This window comes from Osmerus eperlanus, chromosome 5 (genome assembly GCF_963692335.1).
Source record: "Osmerus eperlanus chromosome 5, fOsmEpe2.1, whole genome shotgun sequence".
NCBI lineage: Eukaryota > Metazoa > Chordata > Actinopteri > Osmeriformes > Osmeridae > Osmerus > Osmerus eperlanus.
This window is the reverse complement of record NC_085022.1, coordinates 15,053,269-15,071,846: the sequence shown is the minus strand read 5'-3', so window position 1 is coordinate 15,071,846 and position 18,578 is coordinate 15,053,269. Positions and strand designations below refer to the sequence as shown.

The 18,578-nt window shown below is 44.1% G+C and overlaps 1 protein-coding gene across 3 annotated transcripts in view; it reads right to left on the bottom strand.

The window, feature by feature from the left end:
* The window catches only part of LOC134021251 (metabotropic glutamate receptor 8-like), a 91,118-nt gene that overhangs the window by 46,580 nt on the left and 25,960 nt on the right, over positions 1–18,578 (bottom strand). For all 3 annotated transcript variants that reach the window (XM_062461886.1, XM_062461884.1, XM_062461887.1), the window contains exon 3: positions 13,465–13,681. In XM_062461886.1, the coding sequence (XP_062317870.1) occupies positions 13,465–13,681 (217 nt within the window). The remainder of the gene's footprint in view (positions 1–13,464; positions 13,682–18,578) is intronic.

Below are 18,578 nucleotides of genomic sequence, written 5' to 3'. Positions count from 1 at the left end.
TCTTGGATGCATTTCCTACTGTTCACCTACTCATTTTGTTCCACTAGCTTCTTTTTGAGTGTGCAACTTAGTCAGACACATGTTCCCTCTGAGACGAGAACAGTAGCTGGAATGCAATACCTTGTCATAAAATATTAATACCTCACCATTCTAGCCCTCAGACCATATTTTCAGCCTGAATACCTTACATATATATGTAGCTTGCTACTCAATTCTGAATTTTACCTCCTTTAGTTTTTAGATCAGTCTGTACCACTGTGTTATACGTGGTCCCTATTCTGTTGGAGATAATCTACATCTCTCTCTCTCTCTCAAAGTTGTCTCTGCTACAGTTCTTTCAAGGAAACAAATTCATGTGGGAAGCGTAAAGTCATTTTGTTCTATTAAACCCCAGGAGCCAATTAGCAATACGTAAAATGTTCAGACATGGAACATTTGTTTACAAGGAATGCAGTGATCTCAGCTTAAGCTTTCTCAATACGAGGATAAACAAAATCTGGACAGACCACATACAACCACCTACTCAATATCTGTGAATGTGTGTGTGAAAGAGACAGAGAGGCAAAAGGAGGAAAGGGGACTGAGCTAGATTTCTCTCCAACAGGATTTCATAGTGATGATGCATAACATAGATGAGCATATCTAGAATGACTGCAAGAATGTCCTGTACAGCTATCTGTGTTGTGCTCCTTTCACTAATACTATCAGCTTGGGTTTTGATGGGAGCATATTCCATATACACAAACTCTAACAAACCCTACCACACGGACACACACACACACACCGGGACAAATACTTGCGCACACACAATTTAAAAAGTCATTAAATTCTGCTTTGACCACTCTTCCCTTTCATCGCAGTGCAATATAAGACATGTAATGGCTTCATTTTCCAACTGCAAATTGAAAATCTTCAAGCACTGCTTCACTTTGATGCTCTGGAACCACTACTGTATCAATTCACATGCTGTCAAGAGCATTCCACAAATTATAAGCAGAATAGGCTAGGTTTGGTGAACATTCATCTAGGAATCCTTCAAGTTGATTTTGTTGGCTGTGGGATTTGTGCTTGTTTGTTTATATTTCTTTTAAGATGGTTTGATGTCATGCACTTCTGGAATTTCTGAAGGAAATATCCAGATTATTAAGATGTTACACCAGAGACGTAACAGGGTGCCTGTTCTTAATCCCGAGGCAAAATGTATCGGAACAAGCTGGAGAGCTGGCCAGAGCAGGAGAGTACTGAGAGATGATTGGTGGGACTTAGGACATGATGCCTTGCATGGGTGAATGTATGATAAAGAACAAGACCTGAAACATGAATGCACCAACTGAAAGTCGTGCCACGTCACTCACTTGATCCTGCGTTGCAGTTTCCGAGCAACACTGGGTGTTCACTGGAGCCAATTCTCTTCAAGTTTGGCCAAGTCGTTCGAGTCAAGTCCACTTACTTGTTTGCTCAGACGGTGAGAAGTATGGTCTTATTGTTCTTGGCACTTTGTGCTGTGAGTAAAGTGTAAATTAGCAATCTGACTGTTACTGAAAATTATTCCGCCAACTTTCAATGTCAGTCAGCCTTGAATAAAGTATTCTACAGCCCATCAATAATTCCATCATTGGGAGGAAGGCGGATGTACAAGTAATCCCTCTGCCAGGACCCTGTTTGTGTACTGTGTGGATATAACTTTACTGTATAGGGTAGTGTGAACATTTATATTGGCTTTTATTCAGTCTTATCTTGAACTATGCTCTATGGTCTGATGGAAGGTGGGGAAACTGGATAGGGTTTTAATTTCAACCAAATATGCTGGAATGGTCAAAGTTACATGACTTGGATTTCAAATAACATAACAAAGGCATGCAAATCACTTGGCAAACATGTTTCAAAATTAAGGTTTTAGAAACAGAGAAAAGGAGAAAAATGCCATGCCTTATGGCCAAGGCCAGAAATACAAAAGCCATGAAGAAGGAGAGAACAAGGAGGAGAAGAAATGCCATGGAGAAGAAGAGCCATAGAGAAGAAGACAAGCAAGGAGAAGAATAAGCTTTACAAAATGGTTCCCTTTTCCACCCAACGAACCTCTTTGAGAAACAACCCAATCAGACCTGTCGTGATCCTTACTCATCAACACATAGTTGTCATATTATGACTACCACTGCAACAGGAATTCTCACACAATGAGGTGTGGTGGATCATTGAGCACAGACTTCCTCCAGCAACCATTTTTGAGGTGGGGGTGGGGTGTTTTCCAGCCTACAGTAGCTATCTTAAAAGTGTTAAAGTAAATGCATGTATAAGAGTTTGACCCATCTTGATTTCTGACCAAGCATACAACAAGCAGCAATACGATTTCAAAGGACACACTATAAAATGGGACATCAAAAAACAGTTTCTACACCCAGACTAAAGGCTGGGCAGCCTATAGCTAGACGAAACACAGGTTCTATTTATTTTCCTTAACTCCTTAATTCCTTAACTATTATATTATTTAGTATTAATTATTGTTACTATTTTTAGTTAAGAATAACCGGGCAATGTATTGTGAATGTATAATCAAACTATTATTATCATCTCTCTGTGATATGAAAAACCTCTGACCTCTGTCATCATGAAGTGCTTCAAGCGGCTCATCAAATCATTCATCTGCTCCTCGCTGCCTCCCACCCTGGACCCTATGCAGTTTGCATACCGGTCCAACAGGTGTACAGACGATGCCATCGCCCTGACTATGCACACCGCTCTCTCCCACCCGGACAAAGGAAATACGTATGTGAGGATGCTGTTCATCAACTACAGCTCAGCATTCAACACCATCATCCCCTCCAGACTTGTCTCCAAGCTTGTGGACCTGGGACTAAGCACCTCCCTCTGCAAGTGGATCTTCCACTTCCTGACGGGGAGGCCACATGTGGTGAGAATCGGTGACCGCACCTCATCCACACTGATCACCAACACAGGCACCCCCAGGGCTGTGTGCTCAGCCCTCTTCTGTTCTCCTTGTTCACTCACGACTGTGCGGCAACGCACAGCTCCAACCTCCTTGTTAAATTTGCTGACGACACAACCATCGTGGGCCTCGTCTCTGACAGTGACGAGTCAGCCTACAGAGAGGAGGTTGATACCCTGACATCATGGTGTCAGGACAATAACCTCTCTCTCAACATCAGCAAGACTAAGGAGATGATTGTGGACTATAGGAGGCAGCAGGAGGAGGAGCATGCACCCCTACACATCAACGGATCCAAAGTGGAGGTCAGCTGCTTCAGGTTCCTCGGGGTGAACATCAGCAATGATCTCACCTGGTCTGCTCACATAGACAAGGTGGTCAAAGCGGCCCGGAAACGCCTCTTCTTCCTGAGGAGACTGAAGAAGTTCGGCATGGACTCAGTCATCCTCACTAACTTTTACAGATGCACTATAGAGAGCATACTGACTGGTTGCATCACAGTGTGGTATGGGAGCTGCACAGACAGGGACCGCAAGGCCCTACGAAGTGCGGTCAGTTCTGCTGAGTTCATCATCGGCAGGAAGCTCCCTGCCCTACAGGACACCTACCACACACATTGCCTCAGAAAAGCTGGCAGGATTCTAAGAGACTGTTACCACACATCCTTCAGTGTTTTTACCCCGTTGCCTTCTGGCAGGCAATACCGTAGCATTCGGTCTCACACACGCAGACTGGATGACAGTTTCGTTCCAAGAGCCATCAGGCTTCTGAATGGACATTGAAATGGACATTGACTCACCTCACACTCGTCACTTTACACACTGTCACTTTCAGCTACTGGTTGCACTATCAGTAATATTGCACTATTGTACTTCTCTTGTCTTAGGCTAGAATAGGTTTAAAAGGTTAGTATAGGTTATTATGTGTATTAGAGGTTTAGCATATTGTATAGAATATTATATATTATCTGTATATTTACGAGGTTTACTTATTTAGCATACATGTAATCTATGTTCTGTGTACTTATATGTCATGTTATGCCAGGTTGCCTTGCGTTGTCTAGTTCTAAGAATTTCAGTGCCCAGTCTGACCTTTTGTTGTTCTGTGCATCTGATAATACAATACTTGAACTTGAAACTAAATTGAACTCAAACTTGCCCCTGGGGGAGCCCTTACATAAAGCTAAACTCCGGTTGTAAATGATACTGATGATCAAAGTGACTGCAGATAAACAAAGTCAGGAACTTGGACTTGGGCACAGCTACAGTAATTGGTTCTCTGCCACACAGCAACACAGTCTCTTCGAACATTCAACGGTTAGGGTTCATTTACAAGTCAGCCTTTTGTCACTCCTCCACCCGCTGTGACGACAGGATGCTTCTCTGTCAGCCTGCTGGAGAAGCTCGGGTTCAACGATGTTTAAGTTCCGGCTGCTCGCTGCGCGGCGTGGGGCGACAACAACACCAGGGACGCGAAGGAAGCCACCGGGCCCCTTTTTCCGAGATCACACACACTTACTCCACGCTGTTTTGGATGTGTCCCTCTGTGATTACCCACTTCCTCATTCCCCCAATCTGTCCTCGGCTCTGCATGGGCAGCCTCTGAGAAATGTGAGGACGATTTGAGAACAGCTGTGTCCTGGTCTGAGGTGATCGTGTTTTGTCCACGAGGCCTTGCGGTGCTTTAGCTATGTTTAAACTCCCTTTTAATTTTTTTTTTTTTTACCACAAATGAACAATAACACAGCAAAACTAAATATGCTTATGCCAGGGTCAGAACCTGCGCAGGAGAAGATGGCGAAACCCGGGCGAGAAAAAAGTTTGCTCCTGTCTGGCGACCTCAATGTTGGTGAAGCACACACCTCCTGTGTACACACTCAGGCCAAACTTCAGAAAACAGGATCAACATCGTTCCAGTAACTAAGGGAATTCTGCCTTATTGCTGGGCTTGAGGGCATAAACACCTCTGTGGGTTTAGCTAGTATGGAGCAACACGCACAGTAGCAAAGGTCCCATTACTGTCCAAGGGCAAACAAGGAGTCGTGAAACAAAAAATGTCCCTAAATGACGGAACGGATGTTTGGCATGTCTGAGTAGTAGACTGAGTACAACGTAATAACTGTAGCACCAAAGGGGATGTCATTCTCTACACTTCAGACCTGGCTAATCAAAACATAGAATGACTGCCTATTTATCACGCCGCAGACCTGGTGATGGCAACATTATTACATGCAGGGCGGATTTGACCTCTCTCAAACCTCTCTCTTTTCTGATCTCTTTCTCGTCTGATCGCTAGCTCTGTCTTCCAATCTCACTCCCTTTCTCTTCCAGAATCTTTCTCCTTGTACAGTATATGTCCTGTAAGTCTGATTCAGAAATGGCGGCATGCATTCATGAACCCCAAAAAACAACCTCAGAATGAACCCAAACAACAACAACAGAGGAACAAATCTATAAACATAGCAGAACAAAATCTGGTGAACGCATCCTGCAGCTATGTTTCTGAGCTGCTAAGAGTCCTGTGATTTCTGGCACTGCTGCCTGGGAAGTGTCTGAAGGATAAAGCATGAGGACAATATTCAGTACAAACCTGCTGAGCTGTCGCTGAGGAAAAACAACATTAGGTTTCAGTTTTTTCTTTTTCTCAGGCTGATGCCCTGAACACTTTAAGCTGCTGCGTGAATTCTTCATCTCACTTGTGTGATTTCTTCCCTCATTTTTGTATTGGCGTTTCCTTCCCAGAGGCTAAATCACATTTTCCATGTATGGTTGAGAAGAAATCTATTACTTCTGTTTCTTCCCCTCCCACAAAAAAGGCCAATAAGTATACAGTTGTTTATACATTTCACGTAAAAAAAACCTCCTTCGCTAGTACCGTGTTCCTTGGACTGTATGTCCTTCTGACCTTGGCTGCTTCTGTTATGTATATGTGTTATGCTGTATTTTCACCCAGTTTTAAAGGTCAACATAGACGTACTACCTTTAACGGTCATATGAAACCCACTGGAGCAGAACTCCAGAGAGGTTTTCTGGTCTACTGTAGCAGTAGCTAAGCTACTCCAGTGGAATGAGTCGTGGAGTTTTTTTGGTGTGTGGTCTTCCATGCCAGTGGAGACCGTTTTTAAACAATGTTATACCGCTGCTGTTAACTGCAGGTTCAGCATCGGTAAACTACTCGCAACGTTATTAATTAAATATGAAATGCCCAGAGTGATTCAAATGATGTTCAGCACACTTACAATCTTGGATGTGGTAATCAAACCTTAAGCCCCAGACGACCACAACGGTAGTTACTGTAACTATGGAAACTATACGCTCCTCCCATTCACGCAAACATGAACATGATTTCAATAACTGACACAAATACATAAGTGTCTTGGGTAACATAAGAGGAGGTAAACAAATGAAAGGAATATGGGGATGCGCAAGCTATATAGTCAAAAGTAAGTGGACACCACTTTGTCAACTCCATATTAATGACCATGCTTTTAGAAATGAGATGTTTGACAAGCATGTGTCCCTATACTGAGCCAATATCTACTGTACATGCTAATGGCCATATGGTGCCTATAACCACATAGCCATTTTGAATAACGGACATGAAGACAGTGGCATTGGGGCCAGTAGGAGAGGACGTCTAGTTGTGAAGGTCTAGTTGTGGGAATATGGAGGGATGAAAACATATAAATAATCTTCTTGGATGGACGAAAAACACATACGTCCTTGATGATGTGTCATTGTACAAGGGTTCATGTTCACCTTGAGACCCAAATCTGCGGCGTTCATTAGTAAGGAACTGTGTTTAATGTACTTTGTCTCCACCGTATGTTGCAAAAGGAACTTGATGAATGTCAGCCTTCAATGCATTCTTCATGGGAGTGTGATAACCTTAAGTGTGCTTGTGGGAGACATTTTACAGTGTGGTACTGTAAATACTCGCGTTTTTCTTACAACAAAGCAATAATCAATTAGAGCTGTTCTTGAGAAAAATAGAAGGAAAGACAATCGATCTAAGCTAATCACGGCCCTATAGGGGACAACAACAACATAACTAGGAGAAGGACAAGCAGAACCCTACGGTTAAGGAAAACTGGAATAGAATCTCTGCTTCTGTCTCTCATGCTCTCTGTTCATTTGATTCCTCTCAACTCCCTGCTAGCTGGGGACATCCTGAGAACATGTCAAGAAAGCCACCAGACATGGCGTTTGAACAGAAAATAACTATCAGCTCACTTGAGTACTTCTGTTGTGTGTACTACAGTCTGTAGCGGTCTGTATTCTTTCAAGCCGGCTTTTCTGTGCACAAGAAACACAATGAGACAAGAGGAGGTAGCCAGTCAAGACTAACAAGATGATCCCAAACAGACGCCCGTAACCTCTAGATACGCAGATTTTCTGTATACAAGAGGCTTGTGTCTTCCTGAGGTCAAGAGGTCATACAGTGAGGCCCCTTACGGAACGAATATAGATGTGGAATGAACATGTGTCCAGACTCTTAGGAGACAGTAAGAGGGAAATATGCACAAACAGGACTTATATGAGATACGATGTCTTCACCTGTTTGCCTGTCAACTGTATCAATGTACTGACCATGCTAGACCATATAAGGAAACAATTCTGTACATTGTATGTTTTAAAATGTTCAGCTAATGTATATAAGAACGTTTGGGAGACAGTTGATCCACTCATGCTGACCAGTCTGCCGTGGACGGTCACATGATCCGAGCCCGTCTAATAAATATTTAGTCATTTTAGTAATTTAGCAGACGCTCTTATCCGACTTACAGTAAGTACAGGGACATACCCCCCAAGGCAAGTAGGGTGAAGTGCCTTGCCCAAGGACACAGCGTCATTTGGCACGGCCGGGAATCGAACCAGCAACCTTCTGATTAATAGCCCGATTCCCTAACCGCTCAGCCATCTGACCCCCATAAACGAAGTGAACCCTTTTCATTGTCGTGCTTCCTTCCGGCCTGCCTTCTAACAGAAATACAGGTTATCACCTCTTGAACCACCACATGCGCATGTCTGCTGTGGGAGCCTGGGTCTTCTTGGTATGTTCAACTGACCCCTGCAGTGTGTGAATGGTTCCTTCCAATTCTGCAATGTCAATAATGACACCATTTGTCACAGTGAAGGGTTGCCGCGGAAACAGCTTGGCTCAGCCAAACCCCAGGTGGGCTACAAGAGTTATGAAAATGGCTGATATGGAAGCTGATGGCAGAAAAGTTTGAAACTTCCAAGGTAGCAAGGGAAGAAAATAAATTTAATCGAACTCCTAATAGGATTACCAGGCAGGGGAAATTATTATTAAAATACATTTTGATATTTTCTACATGCGTGTTAGAGGTTCTGCTAAAAGAAAAATTGTATAGTTCAAACGAGGTGGTTCTGGGCAAGAGACAAAATTCCATTTGCCATGATATTATGTAAATGGGATCTTAATCCATGACAGCTTATCCTTGCCAATGAGGTCAGAGACTCATCGTGCATCTTGAAAGTTTTTGTCTGCCTTCCGTGCAGCCGGCCTGGCAGTGAGAGGCATGTTCGCTGTCGGGTGCCGCCGTCTTTATTTAGCCTAGCGGGAGAATCCATTTCACTCCCTGGGTACAGTGATTGGGGATCATTACAGTGTAATAACAGGAGAAGATACGGCTTCCCCCCCTCCAGGGCCTCTTGGGGTCTAAATGGAAGCTTCCAGAGCCCTGTGGTTACGCTAGTCTGCAGGTGTAGATAATTGATTCACAGTTCTGTTGATTAGAGATGGTTCAGTGGAGCAGAGCAGGGACATCCAGAGGGCCCAATTTTAATCAGGGGTAAAGGGACAAGGGGTTGGGGTTGCAATGGGTAGGTAGGTAGGTTGGGTAGATATTTCATTAATCCCGAGGGGACATTGCGGCATGTGGTGGACTGGTGAGATGAGGGACTAAACCTTTTTTCATTTGTGTCAGAGAATTTTGGGAGTCTTTTCACTACAGGGTCGACACGTGGCAGGTGGGTTTTGCCTGCATGCATGGGAAACATCCTTGAATCCTTTTCTCAGACACCAGCCAAACCGCTTCTCAAACAGAGCAGTACGACTAAAACATAGCGCCCCGGGCAGAATAATGACTCAGCTGCTCAACAGACACGGATGCCAAAAGGGTAGAAAAGCGGTTTCTTTTGATACGGCAATGTACGTCAACTACCGTTCAGTACTTGACGTTGTTTTTGTGCACTCTAAACCAGAGACCCCATTCCCATCTCGCTACCCAAGAGCCTAGCCTTCGAAGTTAGCTTCCAGGTCAGACCTCAAGGGACATGACACGTTGTTATTGTCTTCCGTTCTCGCGGTCCGTGGCGTCCGCCGCGCCGAACCCGTCTGTCACCCGTCGTCATGGCGACGGGGCTCAGGAGGAGAGTGGCTGCGGGAAGTGACGGGTCTCCCCCTGTCTCACCTCAACGGTTGTTAGTGGGACTCCACACGTAGCTGGTGTTCACAGGGCGACTTCAAGGTATCTGCTGCTGGAACAGAACAAATCTGATCTCTCCATTATAAAAGCCGAAATATACTCCCCTCTGAGTGCGTGTAGGTGTGCGCTGAATGGCTGTCGCGTGTATCCAGCCTCCGTTGGGTGCGTCGGTTGTGCACGTCTCTCTGGCGCCTTAGATATACACACACACAAGGTGCAACACCAACAAAAACCGTGTGGCAGAATACCAAAGATCCGCTGACGTGCTGCGAGATAAAAATAGGAAACAGCAAAGAAGTAGAAGTACACAACGGCGGTACATTTTAAAGAGCAAATATGTGAGCTGGCTCGCAATTAGGACGTTGGAGGCGTCCTGTTTTCTAATGGGATGCTGAGGACAGAGTCACTTAGATCCTGTAGAAACATCCAACGAGGATGCAAAACGGTCTGTCTGTTCTTCAGTATTGTACCGAGGTAAGTCAGGGAGGAATCAGCGCAGACGGACGGAATCGTATTCAGTAAAAAGCTAAACGTGACTTAGGTAATGCCTTTGTAATTTAAATTTTATAATTTGGGTTTTTTTTAAGACTAAATCTGCATGAGTTGTAACTGTAATTTGTTTGACTGTGCTCTCAAGAGACCTATGGGTTGAACTGGGTTCAACTATCATTACCATGTAAAGCTCTTTACACGTCCCTCTCCCCCTTTCACACCGGCAGAGAAGAGAAGATCGTGGGGGCCTAGGTGCTATTCCGCTCTGCTACCCCAGCGGGGCGTTCTCCTTCACATCAAGAACAACAATAGGAGTGCGACCTCACACTGCGAAAAGCGTCTTTCTGAGGGCCTGAAAGCGACCCGCCGCGACGAGCACACAGCTATGAAGAACACACACTTCCCCATCTCTCTCTCTCTCTCTCTCTCTCTCTCTCTCTCTCTCTCTCTCACACTCTCTATCTCTCTCTCTCTCTCTCTCTCTCTCTCTCTCTCTCTCTCTCTCTCTCTCTCTCTCTCTCTCTCTCTCTCTCTCTCTCTCGCTCTCTCTCTCTCTCAACGAGCAAATTGACATGAGTGAAAAAGATGCAGGCAGGTATCATTTTGTAGCCTGGTAAGAACAACACGGATGAGGAATGGCCTTCATTATGGAGGACAACGTAGAGGAGCGGGGTGCTGTTGTGACTCCCCGAGGTAAAAAAACAACAACGACCCATCTCTGCCTTTCTTCGTATGGCCACTCGTTATTAATCCAAACCTTTTAAACCTCATATTGCTTACATTTTTCACGATTACTGTTGCTCGCATCATTTGTATCGAGATTATGCTGTTGTTTTGCCATGGACAGCTGGCTGTGAAGGCATTCTCATGATAGGGTGTTGGGGGAGGGGAGGGGAGAAGGGTTGCAGGAGTGGGGTGGGTTAAGGTATTTCGCTACATGGCAATCAGGTCTGATGAAGGAGCTTTAATGAACAGCCAGAGACCATCGCTGGTTGTCCTAGATTGAAAATTGCCTGGCAATCACATACACTTCGGTTGTGAAAATGTGATTTCTAGTACGGCTAGTAGAATGTGCCATTGGACGCTGGATGTTTGCACACCATCATTCAATGGTTAACTAGAAAGGAATATTTGGAACATTTACATTTAGCAGACGCTCTTATACAGAGCGACGTACAGTAAGTACAGGGACATTCCCCGAGGCAAGTACGTTGAAGTGCCCAAGGACGCAACGTCATTTTTGGCACAGCGGGAAATCGAACCGGCAACCTTCTGTTTACTAGCCCGATTCCCTAACCGCTCAGCCACCTGACTCACTTTAACAGTGCATTCCTACGAGAAGCCAAGAGTGAAAATGCATTTCTGTATACTGTTTGTGTAGGAAGGATTACTGGGAAGCTATTGATGTGTTTGTGTGGGTTAGTTTACTTGCTAATTGGATACCTACTAAACCATCTCTTTCTCTGGGATTAGCTTGGGTTTCCTAATGTTGCAATTCTAAGTTGCGTGACGGGAGGCCTCTATAAACACGAAAATCCCCCATCAGTCCATTCCAGGGCTAACGTACCAAATGAGCGCCTAAGTAAACCAAAATGGCCCTGCTTTGTTTTCAACTGCATCCCTTGTTCCTCCCAGTGAGGGTTTTTATCTCAGCTCTGGGAGGTTGGTATTCTCACATGTGACAGGAGAGTTCAACCCAAGTGATGGCTGAGGTAGAAAAAACGCCACCTATTGGCCACCACACCGGACGCCTACTCCCGCCCTCGCATCGGCATGTCAGCCAACCAGCATCTCTGGGTGAGCGTAAGAGCGCATTAGGACTGTTCAAAGAGGCCATCTTGTTTTCCACCTGTGCTGCCGTGCATCATCCACTTCAACGTCCCACGAGCCTGCTGACGGCTTGGAAAACAGGCAGGGGGAGTCGCGGGCCAATCAATAGCTCTAATTGATCCATTAGGCGCAGCGCTTATATGAAGCAGGGGAAGGCGGCGGCCCGCAAGTATTAGGTCTGGTGATCGGCAGGCCTTTCCATGCTGCGGTGTAGATCCGGCTCGTTTATAATGTGCCCGGGGCTACCAAGCACGCACACTGTTAATCTGTAACATACATGTTACAGCTTTTGAATTTTAATTCACAGATTACAATTTAATTAATGTGTGGCCTCATGCCTGCGTCTGGCAAAAGCTGCAATAATAATTTTATCACAAGGGCTGAGGAGGAGGGGGGGGAGGAGAAAGAAAGAGAGAGAGAGAGAGAGAGAGAGAGAGAGAGAGAGAGAGAGAGAGAGAGAGAGAGAGAGAGAGAGAGAGAGAGAGAGAGAGAGAGAGAGAGAGAGAGAGAGAGAGAGGGGAAAAAAAAGAGAACTAAACTTAATTATGACATAGGTCGTAGAAGAAAAACTGCTGTGTATTTACTAGTAATTACATAGATAATCTCTTTCATTAGCTATCGGTGCCTTCCCTACTCAACAAAACACGTACGTCCTAGCGTCATGTTTAAATTCCACCCTTCACAAACCAACTCTAAATTAATTTGAACGGGAAAGGGAGGCAACGCCGGAAGAGAATGCCATCTAATTTGTGGTCTTTCCTCTCATAGATTCATTTCTCTCTCAAGTGCACACTGGCTTTGTTGTGTTTGAAGCATGCAACGTCTTGACATGTGAACCTTCAAGTTCTCCCCTTGTTTTGTCAAGACAGCAAATGCTGAGTTACTCACTGTCAAACTAGACAACACTGAAGTGGATAGAAGGGACACCGCTGAGCACAGTACATTTTGTTCTGTATCATCTTATTTTGTGTGTCTCTTACGAATCAAACTTTTGTTTGCCAAAAGCAAGTCTAAGGATCAGAGCCACTAGCTTGTTTGAACATCCTAAGATGACAAACAAGACATTTTGTTTTTCCTCCTCACTTTGCTACGATATAGTGTGTGTAGTTACACTGTAAAAACACTGCAAAGACACCAAAACAACCAATATGTTCAGAAAGTCACCTAGCTGTAATTTCGCATTGTACTGATACTGTACAGTCGTGGCCAAAGGTTTTGAGAGTGACATACATTTTGTGTTGCAAATTTGCTGCTTCAGTTGTTGTGGTGTTGATTCACATTGTTACTCAATTGTTGTGCAGAGTGATCAGATGGATTTTAAATAAAAGCTTCATTGCCCCCCCAAAAATGAAATGTATCACAATAACCCACATTTCACAGTTTTTGGGCCCTGGCATAAAAGGACAGCTTACAGAAGTCATATCATCAGCACAGGGGAAAGTGTGAACTAGTTCTAGCCAGGTGAAATCACTCTATCATTCTGATGGGATTTTAAGAGCAGCTTCATTGCTCTAAAAGAGGGGACTATTTGCATATATTGAAAATGTTCCCTAAAAAAGTTTTTAAAACCTTTGAAATGTCCATTATTGTTTTCCAGTATCCCATAGAAACGTGAACATTTTTTCACTCAAATACTGAACCAGCAAACTTTGCAAAACACAAAATGTGTCTCTGCCAAAACTTATGGTCACGTCTATACAGAAAACAACGACACTGAACCAAACGCATGCTTCGCCTACAGTACCTGATTCCCTGGATATGTGGACAAAGGCGTCGACACCGCTTTCGCCGTAATTCCCCTCCGAGGCCAGCGTGGACACGTAGTTCCAGCCCATCGCCGTGACGATGTCCAGCATGGCCTGGGCCTGGTAGGAGTCGGGCGGGACCACGCGGGAGAAGAAGTCGTAGCGAGTGTTGTCGCTCAGCTCTGGAGCCGTGGAGGCGTAGCTGATCTGGGGGATCTGTGGAGGGGAGGAGGAAGAGGAGAGGAAGAGGAGAGGAAGAGGAGAGGAAGAGGAGAGGAAGAGGAGGCCGTCAGAAGGGTGGAGAGACGACGACGTTCCCTTGGACGACGCGTGGCTCGTGTGCTTACAAGGTGAAGCCAGCCTGACATTTGGGGAATGATCTTGAGAGGAGGGTGTTCAAAATGTGGTCAACCCCCCAGAACATGTCATCCAAGCCAACGGACCAGTCGCCAGGGCCACTAACTAATAAACGGAGGGGTAGATTTGATGCCAACGGAGTAAAGACAGCCAAATGGACAGACAGACAGAGAGATAGGCAGGCAGGGCGTAGACAGACAGACACTATGGGGAACCAGGTCATAGATTCCCTGGAAGACAGTTAGACAAGTCAGGGAGCGGTTGGATAATGGTCCTTTAGAAAACGATTGAAGGGTTGATTGATTTCGCTTCAGCCAAAGGGCAGGCGGTGCCGGGCAGGGCCCACAGGCTGTCTCATTGGTATTCAAGGCTGGGGGGAGCGGGAGGAAGACAGACAGACAGGCGCAAAGGCTGTGCCAGCAATACAAATGCCACTCACAGCCTGGCAACCGGAGCCCATCTCCGTTCATTCTTAGACAGCTACAAATTAGAGGCTGGTAAACACAAAGTCCTGTTGCTACCGCGTCCTGTTTAATCCAAACATCACCTGTGTGGTGCAAACATTCTCGAATGCCTTCCAGGAGGTTAACCCATGTGGTGTCTGGCTGGACCTGTCTAATTCCAAGGAGGCAAGATATTTAGGGCTGTAGTAAAGTATTTCAGATATTGAGAGCATAGTAGATGATAATGAATAACTTGAGGCAACTTCTAAAGCAGTCATAATCTTCTCATTTAATGAATCTTCTCCATTAAGTGATTACGATCTGGGCTGAAACAAAGCCCACTTTTTATTTCTGCTTTAATGGGGTTGAAAGAATGGATTTCAAACGGCCGTTATCTGCTATAGCTCTCTTCCTTTTTTTTTTTTTCTGATCACACATTAATCTGATGAAACACACAAGCTTCATTGCAGGGTCAGTTCAATGCATTCCAATAGATTCCATACAGTGAGGGTTTCCACAGGGCTAAAGTGCTTGCAGAATTGCATTATAAGCCAGATAAATAATACTGGCCAGTGGCCACAAGAGATCTCGTCTAGTCTTCGTAACACACACATACACACACACACACACACACCAACTCAACAGTCCTACATCAACATAATGCAATGCAAACTTCTAGGATGTTTTAAGGGTCGCATACAAAGATTAATTATGCATAACTGCATTAGAGGTCGAGAAGAATAAAACAAGTTGAAATAAGGGTGTGAAATATTCAATTCGACCAGTGTAGCTATTCCAGTCATTTCAGAATTCATTTTAGACATTGTTCTTTTTCAATTTTAGATATGTCATTAAACTTTTTTAAACTGTTCAGATGCTTTTGTTGTTGTTCACTTTTGGGTTTCTAGATTATAATGGCCATGAAGTACAAAAATCCCTCTTCTATCAAAAACGCTTGAAGACAAAATTAAAGTTAAAGTTTCATTCTGTTTGTAGCCTTTGTAGAATGGCTGGGTGGACCAGACCAGATTTCTTCAGACCACCACTTAAATACCACTGATGAACAGAAAAATACTGAGAGGATGCAAGATAGAAGAGAAATAAGAGTCGAAGAGAAATTTCAGACAATTCATGGATATTGCATACTGTAGTTTGACATACAAAATAACAAGGATGGCTTTCAACTTTGAGGACACCCATGTGGAAACAGCATTGCCGTTGATTGTACATCTATAGGAGATAAGTTGGCAAGGTATTGAGTCACTTTGCCTTTTCAAAGCTATAAGCATAAAAGATAAATCATGTACTAGTTCCACACACGGCTACAGTACTGTGGCCATCCAGATGTCCCCACAGCTGGGGGGGGGGGTGGAGACAGAGAAAGTGTGCTGGTGTGTGTGCAAGTGTGTTTGTGAGGAGAGGCAGACATGAGAGAAAGTGGGAGTGGGAGGAAGAGGAGGAGAGGTAGGGGTAGGGTTGGTAGCAAAGACTAAATGTATACTGAGAGGGGAAGGAAAAAGAACTGTGTTCACACCATACTGAAACAGGAGTTGGATCCCCTTCAACAGTCTCATGTACACCAGGCTTGCGCAGCCTCGCTTCCTGTTAAACAATACAGCTGAACGTTTTCTGCAGAGAACCACAAAGCCAGCTAATGGAGTTGTAACACCATGTGGGTCGCCGGGCTGATATATTGTGTCCTCACAATCCTCATTAACCTAGACAACAACCTTTACTTAACCCTTGTGTTATCTTCGGGTCATTCTGACCCATCAGTCATTGTGACCCACCGTCGTATTGCGACAGATTTACCGCATACAAAGACAAAGTGAAGCATTTTCTTTTAACCGTTGGGCTGTCTCAGACCCCCCACATTGCAAAGGTTAAAAGAAAATTATTTTAATTTGTTTTTGTATTGGGTAAAATTGGGTAAACACAACGATGGTTCGTTATGAACCTTTGGGTCATGTGACCCGAAGGCAGCACAAGGGTTAAGACAATTAAGCAAAGAGCAGGCCAGTGTCCCAATGGAGTAATGTAAACAGAGATGGACGGAACCATATATTTGGCCTCTCGCCCACTCGAATGTGTACAAACTCACAAGAAAACCGACACGTGTGTTCACATAAGATCTGCACCATTAAATCCCACATTGACAACCGCCTGTTCTGAACGCCACACTTCTGCCAGCCTGATGGTAATTAAGAAGAAGATTCAATTTGACGTGACAGGGCATGACTCTCTTAATCCAGTTAAATTTGATGTATCTTTATTAATCCATTTATTTTAATTTCTGCTCCTCTAATTACATTTGCTTCATCTAGACAGGCACTTTTCACACAGATCTACATCCATCCATCTAGGTTGGAGATAATCTGTATCTACATCGTTCTCTGTCTAAAAATGGCTCCATTTACATTTCTTTATGTAGCATTATCCAAGGTGACGTAAAAAAGAGAAGCAGCTATACCAAGTGCAGCAGATAACAGTATCAAGCAGACAATATCAGATAATAAGTTAGTGCCAAGAACAGTTTGTGCTTACGAGACAGGACGGCAACAGTCTCATATATCCAACACAGCATCACAATGCTTCTATTGGTCCCACATTCTGTCTCAGTCACATACTACCTTCATTCCTTTTCACGATGATATCCCTGCCTAGTTAATGCTAGTGTTCTGTAAAAACCCGCTACTTCTATTCGTGAGTAGGCTTTAGGGACAAGCACTCATGACAATCTAAGGTGGCATGTTGTCTTTGTTCAATGTGGCAACAAGAAAGTGACAGGTGAAAGAGGCACGCAGAAAACAATCATCAGAGACGGCTTCAGGTCCTGGGTCAGTGTTTCCCTGTTGTTGTTCCTCTATATTGCTCTGTCCAATTCTCAAAAAAATTCAAAATCCTTGATAACAGTAATTGTGAGTTTGAGAGAGCAATTTGGACCACACTTCTCTTTTTTGGAATTATTTTTTTTAAGGAAAACAAGAGTCATAAAATGTCTTTGCAGTGTGCACACATTCTTACTTGAAATCCCCCAAGGTAATCCACAACCTGTTCTAGTTATGAACTTGCTCTATCTTCATTATGCATCACATTATTTATTTCTCTGTGATTGAAAAACAAAACAAGTCAGTGTCACTGTGTTTGTGCTTCTCTGGTTCCTTATTCTGAGGCTGATAGTATTTGAGGAACAAAAACCTTTGGACTCTACACGTCTTTGGATGCTACGCGTCTGTCATGTTTTTCAATGGAACAAACAGTATAATGTAGGTCCTCCACGACTGCTCAGACACACCTGGAGAGTGTAATAAACAAACTCTCACGACAGATAGAATGACATTTTATGTTGTAGCATTCATATTTCCAACAGAAGAACTAACGGTTCTAGCAAATCAACTATTAAAGATAGCCCCGATTGTTAATTGGATTGATGATGCCCCCATGCACAAGGTCCATACAGAAATGTTTTGGCGAGTCAGATGTGGAAAAACATGACCTTCTCCTGTACAAATCCCTGACCTAAACACTATCAACCACTTTTGAAATGGATTCTAACACAATCTTTAAGCCAGGTCTAATCACCCAACATCAGTGCCAAATATTTGAGACCCTTGTCACAAACTTCAGAAAGTGTTAGACCACATTCAGATCAAGCTACACTGGTGTTAGCATCAGAATATGCTTCTCCAGAGTAGAATAATCCAGTCAATGTCATCATTATAATAACTCCAACATGTTCTGCAACAACTCAAACATGGTCATGAATGCCTTGGTAAGGAGTGGTAAAAATATGGGATTGGTTCTGTAAATACAACATTCCTTGGATCTGAGATTTTGATAATGACATGAAATGTGAATTCAAATGTAGTATATTGTCTTGAGTAAACTTCTTCCACACACGTTGATCTGACCTGAGATCTGGGGACTCTTGATTATCCGCCTGTTAGTCTCCTGTCGCTGTGTGGAAGGGACAAAAGAAAAGTGCTCACAAGAATCCAAGAGAAATTGGCATGCTGCGATACTCTGTCATCTGCTCGATTCGGAGAACCTGCCAGGCGCTTTCTGAAAGCCTTGGCAGGTTTCAGGGGAACGCAGTCTGCCGCCCCATTGGCTTTGCAGCACAGCCCGGTGGGTCTAATGTGGCTTGTCTGGTTTATTCACCCATTAATGGTGTTGCCAGTTTTTTTTTTTTTTTTTACCTGGGTGACCATGCTTGTTTTGCTGTGTACGAGCGCCAAACAGAAGCCAGCCAGCCTAAGTGGTAAACAAACACTCAGACGGCAAGTCTGGTGAACACGTGCCACGCTGGGTCC